General features: G+C 53.0%; 2 protein-coding genes across 5 annotated transcripts in view; both read right to left on the bottom strand.

Annotated features, from left to right (window-relative positions):
• CROCC (ciliary rootlet coiled-coil, rootletin) overlaps positions 1-7,175 on the bottom strand; it is a 46,729-nt gene extending 39,554 nt beyond the window's left edge. For 3 of the 4 annotated variants that reach the window (XM_019499993.2, XM_019499994.2, XM_019499995.2), the window contains exon 1: positions 7,033-7,175. In XM_019499993.2, the coding sequence (XP_019355538.2) occupies positions 7,033-7,158 (126 nt within the window). In that variant the 5' untranslated portion in view covers positions 7,159-7,175. Of the gene's footprint in view, positions 1-674; positions 7,011-7,032 lie in introns of those variants that run through there. The other variant, XM_019499996.2, reaches the window with a different exon arrangement.
• A 37-nt stretch (positions 7,176-7,212) lies between these two features.
• Positions 7,213-17,466, bottom strand: NECAP2 (NECAP endocytosis associated 2). The gene is made up of 8 exons (XM_014601877.3): positions 17,280-17,466; positions 16,898-16,998; positions 15,558-15,662; positions 13,443-13,524; positions 11,885-11,993; positions 10,624-10,801; positions 9,429-9,504; positions 7,213-8,722 (listed from the first exon to the last, which is right to left on the bottom strand). Exons 1-8 carry the CDS (start codon positions 17,369-17,371, stop codon positions 8,674-8,676), a joined length of 792 nt encoding a protein of 263 aa, XP_014457363.1. The 5' UTR covers positions 17,372-17,466; the 3' UTR covers positions 7,213-8,673.
• Between the last annotated feature and the right edge of the window lie 1,722 nt (positions 17,467-19,188).

Raw genomic sequence — 19,188 nt, 5'->3', positions numbered from 1 at the left:
CAGAGGGTGATAAAGCTCCCGCTGGGATTGTCAGGTGAAGCAAGGAAAAACTGGGAAGACAACCCGTGCTATTGCTGCTGTAGAAGGAGAGGAAAGAAGAGGAGGAAAAAAAACCCTACAAACTTTCAAGTTTTGTTTATAAACCCTCAAAGCAGCACAACTAGGGGTACATCTGGCAGGTCCCCTCTCATGCCAGTGACCGGGGGGGTTTTCAGGTGGTGTTTCAGGCCTGTTGCAAACACCGTCGCTACCTGCATCGGTATGGAAAGGAAGGAAGAGAGCGAAGGGGTCTTTCTGCTGCTCTCATGGCCTGAGTCTCATCTTGTCTACGCCAGCAGCAACCCTGCTGAAATCAAGATCTCTCCAGCAGCACGAAGCAGCGTGCACACCTTGCAGGTCCGGCACCCAGAGACAGCTGCTTGGCCAGGACATTTGGTGAGCCCGGAGTCCCCCAGCAGAAAGCTTGTGATCAGGATGGGGACCACAGCTGGATGGAGCCCCCCTGCTCCGGGGAGCTCTGGCACAGGCTGTTTTAGAGCAGGACAGTAAACCCAAGGATGGTGCCTTGAGTAGAGAGATGCACGGCGAGCCCGGGAAGGGCCTGGGTGCTCGGTGTGTGGACCGGCGCCTTGTGCAGCAGGCAGGAGTCGTGCAAGCTAAACTACGCGACCGACCTGAATCACTGCCTCCAGTCTCAGCTCGGGGTCCGCCGCAGGCTCCGGGGTGCTCATGGGGGTCCCGGGGCAGTGGGAGAGAGTCCTAGAGCCCCATCACTCCTCCCCTGGGGATCCAAGCCGCCTTCCCCGGCTCAGCCAAGCAGTCTCCATGGGGCCAACCCCAGGCTCCTTCCCTGGGGGTGCTTTGCGGGAGCCGTGCCCTCCGCTCCCCTTTCTCCAGCGGGTCCGGGGGGTTTCCCGGTTCTTTCTAAAGAGTCGCTTAAGGCCGCGGAGCCTGGGCCAAGCTGGGAGAAAGGCTCCTAGATGCACACAATTGCGGCTGCACAACAAGCGGGATTAGAAAGAGATCCTCTCCACCCCCACTCGACCAATGGCTGGGAGCAGGGGCGGCCCGACAGCAGATTCCCTCCCTTTCCTGGAGATCTCATTCATTTCCATCGCCTTCGAGCTGCCTGGTCCTAGAGGCGCCCTGCTTCCCTCCAGAAAGGGGACGGATGTGGCCCTGCCTTCCTGCCGGACAGCCTGGAGAAATGCAGAAGGTGGAACAGCAATTGCATTCATCAGCCGCTTTTAAAACCCAGGACGAGCGATGGACCGAAGCCGAGAGCTTGACACCATTCAAATGGGGTTTTCCTGGATGCCGAGAGCAGAAAGCATCAGCTGGGGTTAGAGACCGATAACCCTCCTCTCTCACCTTCCTCTGATGCCGTGGGTGCTGGCTGCTATCAGGGACAGGAGGAGGCTGGATGAGATGAGCGCTGGCTTCAAGGCAGGCCAGCCAGCCCTGTGCCCGCATTATAGCTGCTTGGATGAACCGGTGCAAAAGCAGAGCTCCCTCGCTACGTTTCTGAATGGCCAGGCAGGTCCTGAGCTGCCTGCACCCCTTATCCAAACCCAAGAAATGACCCCATCTCCAAGATGCAGATGGTGAGAAGCAGCGACTGAGCGGCTTTCTCCCTCGGGTAATAACACTGACAAGCAGGGTCCAGGGAGACAGAGCTGAGCGAACGGGGATGATCAGCTCCTGCAGAAAGGCTGCTTTCAAAATGGGAAATGCTCTGCCGGTTGCAAAGAAAAGCTTCTGATAAAAAGCCGCCGTCCCGAGGCTGCAGAGGTAGCTCCAGCATCTCTCCTGCTCTTCAGCCTTCCCGAAGCAGCTGCTGCTGACAGCCCCGCTGGACCAAGCACTGGACAAGTCGGCTAGCAAGTCGGGTTCGAGAGCACGGAGGAGCCTGGGTTTTACTCCATTTGCCAACTGATGGTAACATCAGCTGCCAGAATTTGGCCTGGAGTAAAGAGCAGCTCCTTTTCGTCCGCTCCCGTGGAGCTAGCCAGACTCGGCTTCGTTTTGTCTTTGCTGGTCGGAGCGGAGCAACCAGCTCTGGACCTGCCAACAGCCACGGCTGCACGAGGCACAAGGCCATTACGAGCAGATGCTGAGACGTTTGCAGGGGTCCTCCATAACACCAGGGGCTGGGAGAGGCCGAGAAGCCGTCAGAGAGGCCAAGAGGCTGGGGAAGGGGATGCAGTAGCAGAGCTGCAGCCCCTCGCAGCACCTAGGATCCCCACAGGCAGCCTGGGATCGGTGGCTCCCTTTCCATTGCTAGAGGCGAATCCAGATTCACACTTGACCAGGTGCCTACTAGGCAGGGGCTGCAAAAGACAACCCCCCCGATGCTGGAGCAGCTTGCTAGAAAACCCAACAAGATACCGCCCTAGAAAACCCTGGCCTCTCAAAGAGGCGGACAGACTGCTGCCTGGACCGAACATACACATCTGCAGTGCACGGACCAGAGGAGAAGAGGAGGAGAGTGCATTTCCAACCCAGCTCCGACAGCTTTGGTGCCAGGTCAGCTCTCAGCTCAAAGCCTCGTCTCCCAGGCCCAGCTGGCTCACGGTACAAGAGGGCATAATTCTGCCTGGCCAGTAAAAGCTTGTTTTGCATAGGCCCCTGTCCTCCAAACTCATCCCAAGCAAAGCTAAGCTCAAGTCCATAAACTTCTAACGAGCTACCGAGCCACGCAGCACCCCGGGCAGGCAAACCGGGGTTCTCCCCCAAGCAAGCGAGATACTACTGGATCGGAAAGGCAGGTTTTACAGAAATGCTTTGGTGCACAGGACAACACAAGGATGGAGCATCCGAACCAACACGAGTGAGATCAGCGGTACCCAGACCCAACCCTGATGCAGGAAACAAGAGCACGACGACTACGTGGCTGGGCTGCATCCAGACAACGGAAGGACACCACAGTCCCTGCGCCAGCCTGGCCAACTGCGGCAGGTTTGGGCAGGGGGAAGGGATGGACACTTGGCAGATGTTTCTGTTAACAAGGCATAAGAGCTAGTGGGGGCTGGATTCTGCCCTCTGCTCCTGCAGGGCTGTCGGGACAGGCATCTATTGCTGCAAGTAGGGGAGGGTATTTCTAGGCAGGCACTTTGATCCAGGCTGCTGGGCTGGGGTTACAATCCACCATGCTCACAAGAGCCTGGCATGGGAATACCCTATGTAGGGCAAACATAGGCATCTGCTCCCCTACTGCAAGCCCCTCCACTTCTATGCCAGCCTCTCTCTGCACAGGCAACCCAAACACCCTCATTGCAGGGAGGGCATGGAAGGGGGCACAGGGGGAGGAAGGGTCCTGCCCACCCCAGGCAGCTTTGGAGCCTCAGCAGTAGGTGGGAAAGGGGGATAGGGAGGAAGGAAGGGGGAGATCGGTGTCTGCTGGGGCAGGACCTTGCTGCAGTGCCGCCCTCCACACAGGAGCTCAGTTCCCCGAGCACCATCGCAGCCAGTCCCTGGCTCACCTCCAGCTCCCCCCTGGGGCTGCAGGCCCAGCCTCTGCATCCAGGGCAGCCTGGGAGCACTGGGTCCTAATGGGCATCTCCGGAGCACCCCCAGCTCCGACCCAGCACGCTGGTTGGCTGCAGGGAGAGCAGGGGGCTCCCCTGCATTGCAGGAGCCAAGAGACAGACTCCACTGATGCTCAGGTGAGGCGGATGCCAGAGCCAGGTGCTCCCACTTGGAGCTGAGCTAAGGAGGGTGCATCTGGCAGAGCAAAAAACTTTCCATGGGCTGTGACTGTGCCCCTCTCCCCTGGGAAAGCAGCTGCAGGGGGAACAGCACCAGCCCTAGCGCATGGCCCTTCCTGTACTGGCTGCTCCCCGAGGGTGCACTGCTTCAGTCACTTCTTGATCCAGCTCGCAAGTTAAGACACCCCCCCAAGTCCAGCGCCGGCACAAGAGAGATTGCTGGTGGATCTCAGCTCATCTTGCCTGGGCCACCAGGTTTCCAGCAGCTGTGCTAGCAACAGGGCGAACGCTGGCTCAGTTCAGGCTTCGTCAATACATTGCACCCACGAAACAAGGATGCCCAAAGCCAGGTGCCCAGGACCACGTGGCCTGTAGTGTAAATGCAGCTCCTTCGTGCTGATCACCTGCCGCAGAACGATTCGGGTGAACCTGGTTATGCCACTCGATAAACCAGATGCTCAGAAACCGCTCAAGGGGTCCAATCAGGTAACAGCCAAGAGCACTGGATGCGCTGGTCCTGACTTACCCGTCCCATGCCCTTCTCTTCTACTGTACCCGAGGGGCCTAAATCCCCAGCACACGACAACCCCCAACATATGCACCATTCACCAGGGATGGCTCGTGCCCCGGGGCCATCCTCCAAGGGGTGGACACGTTCCCCTCTTCAGCGAGTGGGATACCCAGCAGAAAGAGAGCTGGTGACAGCCAGGGCTTTGCCTCCAGGAGCAGCATTAATAAGAGAGCAAAGTAAACGAACAGCGGTCGTCAGAGGGGGTCTCCTAACCCTACGACTCCAGGAAGTCCTCAAATTGCACCCCCGGGGCCCTTTGGAAAGCACCGCACACCTGAGCCGGATTGAATCTCTCCGCCGCCGTAGAGGAACAGCAGCTTCACCTACCCCGAGCTCTGCTCGCAGGTGCTGGGCACGCAGGCAGAAAGGGCTCAGAGGCTGGTGCTGCCCGCGGCGCTCAGTGGAACCGGTCCAGGCCCATTGTTCGCGAGTCAACAGAGCGGCGTTTCCTTTTCCAGGGCCGCGTTACTATAGAGCTCAGCGCACGCCGTTGTGGGGCGGGAAATGCCTCCGGCAGCCCGGTTTAGGGCACTGCGGGAGGAGGAAGGTGCAGCTTGCTCTAGCATTGCCACACTTCGTTCCTTCTCCTGGTAACCCAGGGCAGGGGCCGGGCCGCTGGGAGCTTTGTCCCGCCAGCCCTCAGCCCTTTACATAAAGCCCCCTGACAGGCTGCTGCCCTGCTTTAAGCTCATTAGCAGCTAGGATGATCACGCCACAAGCTGGCTAATCACCATCCGTGGCAGGCTACTAAAGCGAGTCCTCAGGAAACCCGATGGCCTGTTCCTGAATTCAAGGCTGAGGCCAAGTGCTCCCGGGCCCGAGACCCCTTTGGATCATGTGGAGACGGCTGGATCACTGTCCTGGGGACAGGTTAGGACTGCTGCTGCTTCGGTTTGGACAGATGTTTCAGGGTATTTCCTCAACCCGTTCTGTTTCTGTGATCTGCCAAACTCTCCTGCCAAAGAGGGGAAGGAAAAGCTGCCAGGGTTCAAATCCACCCTGAAGATTCCCAGTGAAATAAAGCCCTAAATCCCAAACTGTATTTTTGTGGTGAGGGGGAGATGGGGAGACCTCTCTCTTTCTCCAACCTGCCCTTCCTCAGACACAAAATTGAGTGAAGAGTGATCCGGTGAGATAAAGGCAGCAAGATCATGCTACAAGAGAGGAAGAGGAGATTCGGGGTGAGTTCCTCCACCCCCTTTCAATCTCATTGAAGCACTCCCATCATTTTTAAAAGTGTGCATAAGGCTCCTAAATCACTTAGGTGCTTTTAAAGGGTGTTGGTTGGAGCCCTGTTTGCTTTTAAAGTGTGCTGGTTGTTGCCATGTTGGTGTAAGGACATAGAAAGACAAGGTTCTTTGAGTAAATCTGAGATCTCTTATTAGACCAACTCAGACAGTTGGAAAAATTCTTCTGTTTGAGTTGGTCTAATAAAAGATTTAATTTACCCAGACCCTTATCTGCCTTAGGCGCTTTTAAAGCTTTTACCTGCAACCAGCCACCAAATAGCACCTCTGATAAATATGAAAGAGCGGCTGCTGTCGTGACAAGGCTTTTCAGAGCAAGATACCGGTGCCAGTACAGCGCTTGAGCAGCAGTTCTCAGACTTGAGGCCCACTTTGGAAAACACCAGCCTCAGCTTTCACTTGTTTCTTGACTACAGAAAAAAAGATAGAGCAATTTCTTCCATTGCAAACAGCTCACAATGGCTCCAGTAGGTCAGGATGTTTTGGACACTGCGGATTCCTGTTTGAAATCTCTTGGGTTTATCTTGAGAGTTGTGTGCAAACACCTAGCGGGGGTGTGCTGCATGACTCTGGTGGAAAATCACTGGTCTAGGGATACACAATCAAGGGTCCCCCATCTTCCAAAAGCCCTTGTTCCTGCACGTCTGAAATAAAGGAAAGTGCCTTGACTAATTGTGCCGTATCAGTCCTCCAAACGTAACTCAGTCTTCTAGAGACTCATTTCGACCCTTTCTAGGTTGCCTGAAGTTAATTAGCCTGTGGGACGGCTGCAGAGAACAGCCAAGCATGCTAGTAAATCCCTCCATGATCAGGGCTTTAGATTGTGAGCTGCTGAGGACAGAGAGAGGGTTTTACTGGCACGGGACAGTCCCCAGCACTGTCTCAGGGACTGGGGAAAAAAGCTGCTTTTTCCCCATGCAATAAAGAAAGAAGCCCAGGGAAGCTGGAGCTGATCTAACAAAGCTACTGGTGCCATAGCTATCTCCATGATTTACCCTCCCTTTGGTTTTCCCCTCTGCCTTCTCCCCCAGGAGAAAGTGATCTCTCCCCTTTACACCCAGCGCTTGCCAGCAGGCTGTTAGCAGCAAGAAAAGCAGATGGGCTGGAGGGGATACATCGCTCCTCGAACACTCGTGCTTCCAAGAGGCCTGATCCATCATCACTTACAATCAATGGGAGACCTTCCCCAAGCTCACGGCTCTCCCCAGAAGCAACTCCAGCCAGTGCAACAGTAAAGCAGAAGGAGTCAGTCTTCCCCTCGAGTCCTTCAGTCGATCGCGTCTGTACAGGAGTCTCACTGCCAGGAGACCAGCAGAGCTCCCCTTGCTCTCAGGGTTTAGCTACCCGAGGGCAGTGGGACATCAGCTACAGGTTCCTACGTGTCCCTCAATGATCCACCCCATTTTTTCCTCCCACTGCCATTGCAGACTGAATCAGACACCATCCCAGCTCTTCCCTACACCCGGCCCGCTCACCTCCACCCCACCATGACACTCAGATTCCTTACGGTTAAGACTCGCTGTTGCCACGTTTCTGCTCCTCGCCCTTGGCAGCACTGCAGCAACTTTGCAGAGAGGAAGAAAGCAGGGGACAGTTCCCCGCTCCAACAAATCCCCTCCTTGAATAGCATCATAACAAGGCCCACCTGACCGGGAGCCAACGAGTGGAAAACAAACAGGAATCCAAATTACCAATGAAACATGATTTTATTACTTATTTAATATACATTTCCCACCCGTTTTTTTTTTCCCTGTGTGCTTTTCTAACTGCTCAAAAGAGGCTAAACTAATCCTCAGGGTAGATTTAACATCAGAAATCAAGGACTCATTATCTGGTGTAAAATGAAAAAAAGGTAAAGCTTGGAACACTGAAACCAGAGCAGTACTTCACATTGGTACAGGCCTTCACCTCAATATAAATAGATAAGAAAATATTGTGGGGTTTGTGGGGGGTTTTTTAAAGGAAAAAAAACAGAAAATATAAGCCCAGCTCCATTAAAGATCAATATAGTTCTGTCCTTCATTGCATCTAGCTATGTCATGGACTAATAACATATCTGTGAAAAGCAAAAATCTCTCTTAAAAATAAAAGAACAATAAAAAAAAAAAACACCTTTGGGCAGGGAACAAGGAATCTCAGAGTTTCGCTTAGATACGGTTATTTAAAACACAGTAAGATCCAGCTAAGAGCTCCTCTCTGGTCTGACCGACTGCAAGTCCGTCTAAGTGCTCAGTAACTTCCCAGCTGGCTGTTAGCAGCTTTGCAGGCTGTTAGTGACATGAAGGCACTTTGGAAACTACGAAGAAATGCAGTTTGCTCTCAGAACTGTAGAGAGGACGATGCTGGACAGTGTCGGGGATGTTAAAGGTTGTGACCCCTTTATATGAACGCTCCTTCATCCGTCCCACTCTGAGACAGGGAATGGTACTATGTGAAGCATTCAAGGTGAGAAGAGTACAGGGGACAACCCAGCCGTGCATTATTAACCACTGGTAGCCAGTTGTTGGCCCGTTAGACCCTCTGCTGCACAGGCCAGTACAGCTCCCTACATATTGCATAGACCACTAGCAGCAGCCAGCAAAATAGAGAAGACTTAAAGCAAACCCAAGTCTTCTGATACCGCTCCTAGCTCTCCTCCAGCCTTCTGCTGCTTCAAGGGAACACAAGTCGCATCTCTGTCTTTGGTGACCTTCATTCGCATTAACCAGAGTGCGGTTATAGGAAGCAAAGGGAAGAAGACATGAAAAGGAGCATTCCTGGATGCATGCAAGCACCGCAGCGTGCTGGTCTGGAGAAGAGCAGCACCCACCATGTCAACTGCGATCTGAGCACTGAATTAAGGGCCCCTGCTGTGGGTTTTTCCTAGGAGCACACAGAAGCTCCCAGGGTTAAGGCATTCACTCCTCAGCGCCAGAGCACTTAGTTCAGCACGACAGTCACAGGACACTCGATTCTGCATGGCTCTCGCTCCTTTCCTGTAATGCCCACGGAAACAACAGAGCCTGCCACGAGGGAGGGGTTGGGGGCTTCAGCCTGCTCTCTTTGGTGTGTGGGCGTTGGGCCGCTTTCCCCCAGCGTTTGGTCCACAGTGAAGAGAAGAGGTTCCTTCCCCAATGTCCCCACAGGAAAGCAGAAAGAGGCGTCTTGATTAAAACTGAACCCAGCCCGTGCTCTGCTGATTCTGGCTGGAAGCAGACCTGGGGAGGGGGGAACGAGAGGAGGCTTTTAGGTGTTTGAGTGCTCGGCCTGAGGTTGGCTCTCGAAGAGCTGTGCCCTCAAGCCAAGACTGATTCACCCCCATGATCTCAGTGCAGACAAGTTCTCCCACAGTTAACACGAAAGAATCACAGCAGCCCAGCTTAGTGCCGCTGGAAGAACAATAAGGTGCAACTTCAGGAGCCCTGGATATGCACAGGTGAGTAACAGCACCCATGAGGACGCAGTAACTTGCATGGCTGCTTACACCCAGGCTAGGCTAACCACGAGCCAGTCACCCCGACACAGCTCGCTCTCGATTAAGATATTGCCAGAGCTGCAAACAGATCTCTACTAGTTCATCACCACAGCTCGATTATGCCGCCACAAAGAGGTACGGGAATAATGCAAGGCTTGGCAGACTAGGTCCTCATGGATACAGTGCTGTTTCTAACAGATATAGGCCTCCTCTTCCAGCCCCCACTGGCCAGCTGCTGCTTTGAACTGTTCCCCTCTCACTCGGAGCTCAGGGAGAGATGCGAGGTAGTGGTGTGAAGCGCTACCGGCAGCACTGAACTACCGGAGAGAGATGGGTTTGATTTCCAGGGCTGTCCATACAGCACGAGATCCATCATCACCAGAATATGGCTATTCCCACCCAGGAAGCCAGCCACGCTCGAGCATGCTACAAACCAGGGAGGGCCTTACCCTGAAGCTCTGGCAAAATCTCCCCAGACATCAGTGGTGGCAGTGGCACTGGGCTGTGGCCAAGGCAAAGGGGTATCTACCAGAAACCAGGAAATAAAGAGAATTGGAAGAGAGACAGAGATCAGATTTCTGCACCAGAGCTTATTTCCCCATGCACACCTGTTCTAAGGGCCCAAGAGCAACCCCTCAGTTTTGCCAATACACATAGTCTAGGCTAGTTAAACTGGGAACAGCTGAACTGAAGGGGCTTTTCAATCCATTAATTATCAGAGTAACTTTGACGCAGGTGACTTGCATGGAACAGATCAAGGTAGGTGCAGGCATTACCAAGAGACTGCAGGTCTGCAATGCACAGGGGTGCAAGCCAGGAAAGGGCAACAGAAACCACATTCAGACATAACACAAGTTTGCCATAGGATGATTGCCCTGGCTGGGCAGACCTACATGGCAGTTCCTGCGTTCCTGATTGAGTCTCCTCTTTTTCACCTTGCTAAATAAAGGCTGCACTATCTGGAGGATGGAGAACTGGGTTTGATATAAAGTTCTATCATGAAGGAGACTAGCTCTGATAATACCTGGCTTATGAGGCATTGATTGGTAGTCAATGCTGCAATGAGTCTTCCAGCAACTGGACAGCATTTGATCTACCACGCCAAGGTGGCCAGGTCAGCTGCTCTGAGGCAGCTTCTCTCGGGTTGGCTTGGATCTCCATACACACGGACCACTAGCAGGCTACGTTTCCCTAGTGAAGCTGATCTCAACTGTCTGTCCATAAAACAGACTATGTTCTCCACTGAGCACGACGCTCATTTGAGATACCAGGGCTGACAGAGACCAGGCCGCACCTTGCAAGGCTGGAGAGAGATGTAGTTCCCAGCAAAGCCTTGGAGATCAGCCAGGGTCTGAATCTCACCACCTGCACAGCCCACAACACAAGGTGCTTGTCTAAAATAAGCACTACCCCATAAAACATGCAGCCACGGGCATCCAAAACAGCTTGCTCAGGTTAGGAACTGGCCTAAAAAGAATCAAAAGCTATACCTCCCCTGGGGCGTAATTCTCATCGACTCAAGTGCTACGTGGCTAAATGCCAGAGGGCACCTAGAGAGACCTGCTACCATAGCACTGGGCGGTACAGGGATCCAGACTGCCCGACAGACCCAAAGAGAAGCAAGCATTTCCGCTGCAAACAGACCTGGGTTAGCAGGGCCTGGTAGCTGGGAGTGCGTGGGAAACGACGGAGGCTGCTCCCCTAAGGGAGGGATCATGGCTGGCCCCTTCCCTCCAGGGGGAGGTGGGAGGAGGCTCAGGCCCCCTGGCCCCGCCGGGCGCGATCTGCTGCTTGCTGCAGCTCCTTCCTTCTTCTTCATATTCTGAAGGGAAATTTCAATGTAAAGCGCAGCCTGCAACTCCACAGAGCAGGACATGCTGCTCTGGCCCAGCTCCACCCGCCCCACCAGCCATTCAAGGCTCAAGAACAGCCATTCAGCTGCTCGCAAGCTGCTGCTGAGCACAGCAGAGCACCGGTGCCTTTTATGCTTCACTGTGAACATGGCCATCTCAGCCAGCCCCAGGCACTGAACCCAGACTGTCCAGAACAGAGCCAGCATCTGAAGCTGGGAGCTATATCAGACTCATTCCCCCTGTGATTTGTCATTGAGGAGATACTTAAGACCCCCAAATGGTAGGGTATGTGAGTGACCTCCTGTGAGAGGGTTTTGGTAGAAAACTGTTTATTCTTCCTGTCCAGCACAACCCAGGAGGTTTGAGAGGTACAAAAGAGGCAGGTGCTACAGCCTTTGGTGGCCTTGTAGCTAAAGCAGTTCACGTTTTTCTGTCATGGGGAATGGAAATCCCCCCCCACACACACACCCCCCTTCTGGCTGGGAACAGGGATGGGGTTTTGGAAACATGCCGACCACTCACCACTAGATTACCATCAAAAATCACAGTCAAGCATGCAGCTTTTCTGTGGGTTGGGCAGGGCGCAGAGCCACACTTCATTCTGATCAGTCAGCCCTATACACCCTCAACGGCTCACCTAGGGAGGGCCCTGGCTGTGAGGGGTCCCAGCATGACCCACTTACCTGCATCTGTGAGCGTACTGCATGCCTGGAAATTCACCAGTGAGGCACCGCCCGGCTGGTCCCTTTGCATCTGCTCTGGAGCCCTCAGTCTCCAGCATGAAGAAAGCGGCCAGTGGGGACAAACCCAGGGTCGCCCCATTTTTGAACTCCCCGGTTTGGGGCATGTTAGCAGGTGCACACAGGTGGCTGCGCTCAGGATCGCCGGTGTCAGGACTCACATGGACAAACCCCAAGGGGCCAAAGCCACACATCAAACAAAAGGATCCATCTGACTACTCATGCTACCCAGGTGAGGATGAACACCAGCGTTCTCTTTAAGGAAAGGCTTAGCCAGGGGAGGCAGCAGACTAGGTAAGAGAAGTACCTCACCGCAATGTTGAGTTTGATGGTCTGTCCCTCCTTGAAGCTCAGGTCCAGTTTAGGCCCCTGCTCTGGGTTCTGGGCCTGTTTTGCGAATTCGCTCTGCTGCCTAACCCACCTGTGAGGGGCAAATAGTCATTAAGTGAGGAGGGCAAGAGCAGGAAGAGCCGACATCCAAACAAAGTCCTATTTGAAACAAGTGGCTTCCATTATGGTAGCGGCACAATGAATCTTTAGACTCTTGTTCGTGTGGCTCATTTATACCATTTGCTGTGGGCGTTCTGGCCCTGGCCAGCTAACAACAGCAACAACAAATAGAAATTAAATACTAAAAATAAAATAATTAAAAATGTAATGAAAATAATAAGCAATAGTAATAGAAGTAATAGAAGGGATGATAAAAGACTAAACTATAAAATAAATAATAGTAATAAAAAATAAGCACATTAAGTAAAAGTAACAAGAAATAGTAAAGAAATAGCGAGCGATAATGAATAATAAGAAATGATGAATAAATAGCGAGTAATAATGAAAAATGATAAATTATAAGTAATAATAAATTGTCATCATCATTATAAACAGCATTTCATTTGTTTACTGCCCACTGGCTTTCAGGCTGCCAGTGGTCAACTGACTGGACTGCACTTGCTGGCCCAAGAAACTACTGAGAAATCCAGTGCAAGACAACAGAGGAAACCACTAGCAGTTTTAGGCTTCAGACTTTTTTTCCCAGGTTCTCAACTAGGTCACTTTTGAGTTGTCCCTTGCTCAAGCCAGAGTGGCTTGGATTCTAGAAACATAATCTTTGGATAAGACCAAAGTGATGGGCAGGGAAGGCAGGATAAGGAAAGAAGCAGTGATTTTTTTTAGAAATATTCCCCCCCCCCCCCCAAAAAAAAAGGCTTCAAGCAAGCTCCGCTGCGGTCATGACTCCTAAACTATGCTCAAGGGTTTTGAGGACTAACCAGCTGCTGTAATGTTCAGAGCAGCTTCTCCTAATAGCACCCATGACAGCAGCCCCCCTGGATCAGCAGGCCTGTCTAAGTTGCAAGAGACAACACAGTCCCTTCCATGCAGTTCTGATCCAATATGCTCCAGCACTCAGGAGAAGGAACTACAGGTTTGGGCACAGCTCCATCTTCTGCTACCAGCTGGAGTTACAATGAAGTCATTTCTGAGTGGCTGCATCCCCACTTCTCTGACCACAAAAGGGTTAGGAAGCCAGCAGCACGAGGGAAGGAGGCTTAGGCAATGTTAACTGGGAAGAGGTGGTCACGGGCTTTTACTTGTGCGTGCATGTCATCAAATCATGCTTCCGTTTCCAGGGGCTGGGGAAATCTTCGGGAGGACAAGCACTGCTGCTAATGACTTCATCTGTATGGAGACAGGAACCGAGCCGGTTCAGAGGAATCTGCAGGCTTCCTGTCCAGCCCACCGCCCTGGTGACTGGGCTTCCCTGTTTGAGCATGCTGCAAGCCAACAGCTTCCTCCTCCGGCAGTTTCAGCATGCAACTGCCACTGCGCAGATGCGGCAAAATGTCACCAACATGAGGCAGAGGCGACTCACTTGAAATGGTCTTGCAGGGCAACGTTGAAGTCAAAAGCATCACCTCGGTCCACAAACCCCACACCGATGAACGCACGGCGCCCTGCAAATGAAGGAGAGCAAGCACTGGGACCAGCAGCGAGGTGGTGAGCCTCGAGCTCAGCCAGCACGGACTCTCGCCCCCGCCCTGCATCGTGGGGTCACATATCCCGCAGCTTCCAGAGAACATGCTTAACAGCAGAATCTCATTTCCCTTCCCAAATGCTGCCCCTGCCAAGCCTCCTGGCAAAGGAAGCGCCCTCCTCCCTTACACAGTACCCTGAACAAGTGGCCTGTCTATCCTGCTACACAGACCCTAGTGTTTTCAATTGCTCCCCTAAAAAAGGAAGCACTTGCAACTTCAGAACAGGCCCTTTCAGTGTCAGGACTGCATCAAGAGGGGTAAGGAGGTGAGAGCAGGAAAGGGGAGGCAGCACTAGATATCCAACGTGAACTCTCTTCTCCATTAGGAGACAGCTGCAGTGATTCAGGGCCAAATCTCAGCACCTTTACTGGCCCTTGTCACTGAGTACACAGCTGTCTCAGAGCTTGTGATCCCCTCTATGTTTTACCATAGGCCATGTTTTACCCCTCCTTTGATCATTCCCTGCAAAACTCACCAAGCAGCATTTCACTGCTCTATGATGAAAGTGAAAACCCATCCCTCAACCTGAATGTTATTCCTCACTTTTAAGTTTTAAGCTTTCAGGACCTTCTCCTTATGCCGCTGGTGACAAGCAAATGAGCACAAACTGCTGTGGAAATGCAGGGTGTATCCTCAATACCAAGTCACTGCCAGGGTCTTCGAAATTTATAGCCCTCTTCTACCACCTTGCGTCTCCCCTACCTCAGCACATTTAAGTAACCAGCTATCACTAAGCTCCTTTAAAAATCAGAAAGCTGCTAATCAAATTAGCAAAATACTGGGTGCAATTAGGATAAGGAAAACAACAACCACCATTTTTTTTCCCCACTCAATTCAGGTGTCTCTACTGCAACCAAGTAAGCTGTCAGGGAATTATACTTTGACACTAAATGCTATACTGGGGGACTGTGTCTTCTGAATTGGTTAAAGCGGTCCCAACAAGACTGAGAACGGTTACACTAGAGGAAAGTTAATTTTTCCATTTGATCTTTGGACAAATTGCTCACATTAGAGCAAAAGGAAGAGATTCAGACACACACACACTAAGAGGTAAACTCTCCTTCTTGGCCTTTACACTTGAAATCTAGAACTAGCGGTCTTGAATTATTTAGTTGCTGGTTTTCCACCCTGTACAACTGGTGTTCACTCAGGTTATTAGGAGCGTGTGGAACGGGAATTTCCAGCTCTAGAAGCTTGTGTGAAATGAAGCTAGAAACTGTTAAAAAGGATATGATGCTGCTGGAAGGTGCTGAAGTTGTGAGATTTATGCACAAGACTAACCCAGCATCATCCGTTTCCTTGTACTGCTCCTTGATATCTCCACCCCTACCCGCTGCAGCCCTCCCTTCCTCTCTGCTGAGCCTGTCACTTTACAGTGCTCTCTGTAACGGTTTCATTTCCCACTAGGAGTTGAACTCAGGCCTGGTCTGGGCACCAAGTTACACCAGTTCATATAAAACTGACTGAGTCACCCTGGGGCAACTGTATGTGCAGATGCTCTCAGGCTGCATTCAACACTGCTTATCAGTTCAGCTTGGGTCAACAAATACACTGGCACAGAAACATGTTAGATCAGTCGAGTTCAACTTAAGATCAGTTAAATAAGCCTACATGCCAAGTGGTGAAAATCCTGTAACTTTTGATCTTTGGTTTCAATTCAATCCACACAGGTTGCTGAAATACAGGCACCGAGTGCTGATTTTGGATGGATCTAGTCTGGTGTCCCAAGGAACGAAAGGCACCTCACTCCACTCCCCTAGGTTTTTACTCTGCCTCTAAGATGCAACATTTATTTAGCCCTTTGAAATGAGGAATCCTTCATAGCTGGAAGACTAATCCGGACCAGGCCAATGGAAACCTCCAAGACAAACTTCAAAACGTATTCATCAAGAAACGTGCTTGCCTTACTTAGTATGGTGCTAGAAAAGAAGAGAGCTTAAAACCTCCCCTACCATTTCCATCTTCAATCCGAACGACAAAATATCGGCTGGAATCCGTCACGCTCTCCACAGCGATGCCAGGAAACTGGTCCACGGGGGCCTGGGCAAAGAGCTCCCCTACAAGCAGAACTGTGTGTGAAGGGCAAGGAATCTTAATGCCAAAGAAAAGGAGCCAACACAACAGCGCCATGTCCCAGAGCACAGCACGCACAGGGACGGCGGCTTACGCATGCTAGGGAATTAAACACAGTGATACACCCACAAAGTATTAGGTATTTACAAGCTGTGCATACCAACAAAGGAGTTAACCTACTTACCCAGTGTCTTCCAGGAAGCCTACAGCAGAGGATAAAACCCAGACAGAAACCCAGACTGAGAAACCAGTCCAACCACTACTCTACATGTCCTTCGGAGGCTGAAATCCATTAACCCAATTCTCAGTTCTCAACATAAGGCTCTCCTTATACAGCTGGGATTGAGAGCAAGCTCATTTACATGACTTGGAACCAGACCAGCCCCAGGACTATGATCAGGAAGTCCCGGCAGCAGGGGGATAATCGCAGAGGGAGTCGCTACAGGCAGTGTATACTCTGCGTATCTCTTCAAGGACTGATCCCCTTCTGAGCAGGGCCCAGGGCAGGGAAAACGCGTGACAGGGGCCACAGGCAGCTCTCTCCACCCAGACCGAGCGCAGCGGCAGCACAGGGAGAACGGAAGCGCTCGAACCAACCTTCAGAAAAAGGTTCCATCTTTGAACCATCCTGGCTGCATCGAGGAACTGAAACACACAGGAAGTGCTTCCAACAAGAACTATGGGGATAGGGCAGGAGATACTAGTTGTGGGGGCTAACCAGGTTTCCCCCCCTGATTTCATTAAGGACAGACTCCCTAGCACAGAGTTTGTAAGGCTTCTTCCTGCTCAGCCTCTTAAACACCTTGAAGAGCTAACAAAATTGGCATCTAGTTGAGGTTATTCTGCCACAGAAGGGGGAAAAAGGGGGCTTTAAACCCGCTGCTCAAGTCGAGTTCCCTCCCACTCCTTGCACCGCTGGGGCACCCGGCACCACCAAGCACCGAGGAGCGGATCCATCCAGAACCAAGTCATGTGGGAAACCTCAGCAAACCTCCTCGAAGGGGAAGACGCTGCCTTGAGGCATTTTCACATCAATATATTGTGAATATTTGCATACTTATTTTGAAGCGACCCGAATTCATGGGGTAGCTCTGGGAAGCATCCAGGGCTGCTCTCACAAGGACCCGCGAGCCTGCTGCGTACGGCAGCCCCTTTCGAGCGGGGGCGAGGGGGGGGGGGGTCGCACACACGCACACAAATGCTGCTCTTTTCCCTTTACCTGTAGTCTTATCCTCGAGTTTGATGAACGCCATCTTCCCCTTGGACGTGATGCGCAGCCGGCCGCTCCACGCCGGCTGGTCCAGCTGCCATTCTGCAGCCCTGCGGGTAGAAACTGCTATTAGCGTCTGAACAACACCTCGCGAGTCCCCGGCTGAGCCTCTCGGCGATGACTCCTCGTGTCACGGCATTGCTCGGGGTCCCTACGGCTGGGACCCACGATGCGAGTATCAACTCGGCTACTGCGGCCATGGAAGGCGTGAAGCAGAGGCCAGGGCTCCATTGCCAAGTACAGGTATCGTACAGACGTGACAAGAGAAGCGCTTTTAGTTACCCCCCCTCACTGCTCCCCGCATTGTAACCCCGCCCCCCTCGGGGCGCACCGGTGTCCGCGGTTGGAGGCGCGCGGCGGCACGCGGTACACGTGCACCTCGGGCTTCACGCACAGCACCGACTCGTAGTCGCCGTCCGCCATTGCTGTTGCTGTCGCCGTCGCACCCGGAAGTCCGCCCGCCACCCGGCTAGAGCGGCCCCGCGGAGGTTGGGCGGGCGCTTCCGCGTCGTCTCTGTGGCTGGGGCGGCCAGCCAATGGGGAGGAGCGGGGGGCGTGCCTTTGGGCTCTATGGATTCCACCCCTCCCCTCTCTCTTGGAGGACCGCGGCCCGGCCGCCGAGCCCCGGGCGCGAAGGCTGCTGGGAGCGGAATGCAGAGCAGCCGATGGGCGAGGGAAGGACGGAGAGCAGACAGCAGAGCAGTCGATGGGCGAGGGCACAAGGCGCAGTAGCAAAGCAGGGCAGGGAGCAGCAAGCAGAGCAGCAGATAAATGTCTTGTCGTTCCAAACTGGTGGTAGGGCAGATGCTTCAGCATGAGCACAACCAGCAACGAGCTAGGGGGATAACAATTGCAAGCCTCTATTACAAGCCTGAAACTTCCCTAAAACCAGTATTTTTAAATGACTGGTTCTTTCCCTTGAATGCACCCCTAGCACGGACAGTCGTTTCATCGTCTTTAGGGGCTGGACAGGACCTGACCGGCCCCCCTGCACCGGGGCAGGAAAGACCGCTGGGATCAGATGACTCCAGCGAGGGCGTCAAGACGTTTTTGGCAGCGCGCACGTTTCCAACCCAAGCTGCAAACTGAAGTGCAAGTCAACCCCAGAGCAAATACGGGAAACGCGTCCCGAGCAGAAAAGGAAACCTTGCTGTCACGCGTGGTGGACTTGCCGGTCATCAGCAGACCCGATCCTCCTCTGGGCCCGCGTGGGGGTGGAGCGCGCGGCGCGCGGCTGGCCCTGCGCAGCGCCTGAGGGCTGCTCGAGCTCTCGCCCCACGATTTTGAAGTGGAGCAGCTGAGCGGAGAGAGGACGGGAGTTGCCGGGACTGAGTTTGTGTAACCGGAGGTCCGTGGACGATTGCTTGAAACCGTCCGTCAGATGCAGCCCTCTGCGGTCCTGCTCCATCTCCTCCTCGTGCTGGGTGTCGTTTGCCTCGTTTCCACAGGTGCCAATTTGTAGAACGGGCACAACCAGCTGTCCAGTCCGTGGCGTGGTCTTCAGGAGCGGAGAGGAGATCTGCCCACAGGATGGCAAGCAATTTGAGGGCCGTGTGGATCCGAAGCAGGTAGTACCTGGAAGAAGCTGTGTTCTTAAAATGGCAGAGAGAACCTGCTGGGGAGACTTGGACCATGCTCCCAACGGCCAGCATCACACCCCCCAGGCAGCGTTACAGCGTGAAAACAGGACGCTTCACATGGCGGAGTTCAATTCTCCTTTTCAGCTGCTTGTAGGGGGTAGCTGACTTGGGGACTGTCCCCTCCTACAGAGCCGGTTCACCAGCACTGAAGAGATTTGTGTAAACCAAATCTAAATCTCACACAGACACACAAGCACACAGGTATTCCCAGCCATGAGGGTACACACTTGCACCTTCACCTTGAGCTGGGTTTATAAAGGGGAATTAGCGCCAAAGAGAACCAAAAAGGTGCCTTGGACTATTATAAGTCCCATTCATTTTAGCTTTCTTGCATCCATTTCAAAACAAAATGACGCAGCAGCCTCCACCTTCACTGGTGCGACTGGATACCAACACTGATAGGAACTGGATGGCTTCTACCCCCCCCAGCTGGTCAGACTCCAGTAATACAGGGGCAGAGGGAGAAGCTGGGAGACACCTTGAGCTGTCTCATCCTATTTCCCACAACTGCAAGGACATTTAGCATAGCCCCCAGTGCTTTGTTTAGCGCTTCAAAACCTTGCTCACAAACTTGCACTGCCCCAGGTGAGCAACTTGCCC

This window comes from Alligator mississippiensis, chromosome 13 (genome assembly GCF_030867095.1).
Source record: "Alligator mississippiensis isolate rAllMis1 chromosome 13, rAllMis1, whole genome shotgun sequence".
Lineage (NCBI taxonomy): Eukaryota > Metazoa > Chordata > Crocodylia > Alligatoridae > Alligator > Alligator mississippiensis.
The sequence above is the reverse complement of the archived record's forward strand: the minus strand, read 5'-3'. Positions and strand labels throughout refer to the sequence as shown.

Coding starts and splice junctions, on each gene's coding strand:
- NECAP2 (XM_014601877.3), bottom strand. CDS start 17,371: ATGGCGGACGGCGACTACGAGTCGGTGCTGTGCGTGAAGCCCGAGGTG. Junction 15,663..16,897: donor ACTCGAGGATAAGACTACAG/GTAAAGGGAAAA, acceptor TTCTGCTTGTAG/GGGAGCTCTTTGCCCAGGCC. Junction 10,802..11,884: donor CCATCAAACTCAACATTGCG/GTGAGGTACTTC, acceptor ATTTCCCTTCAG/AATATGAAGAAGAAGGAAGG.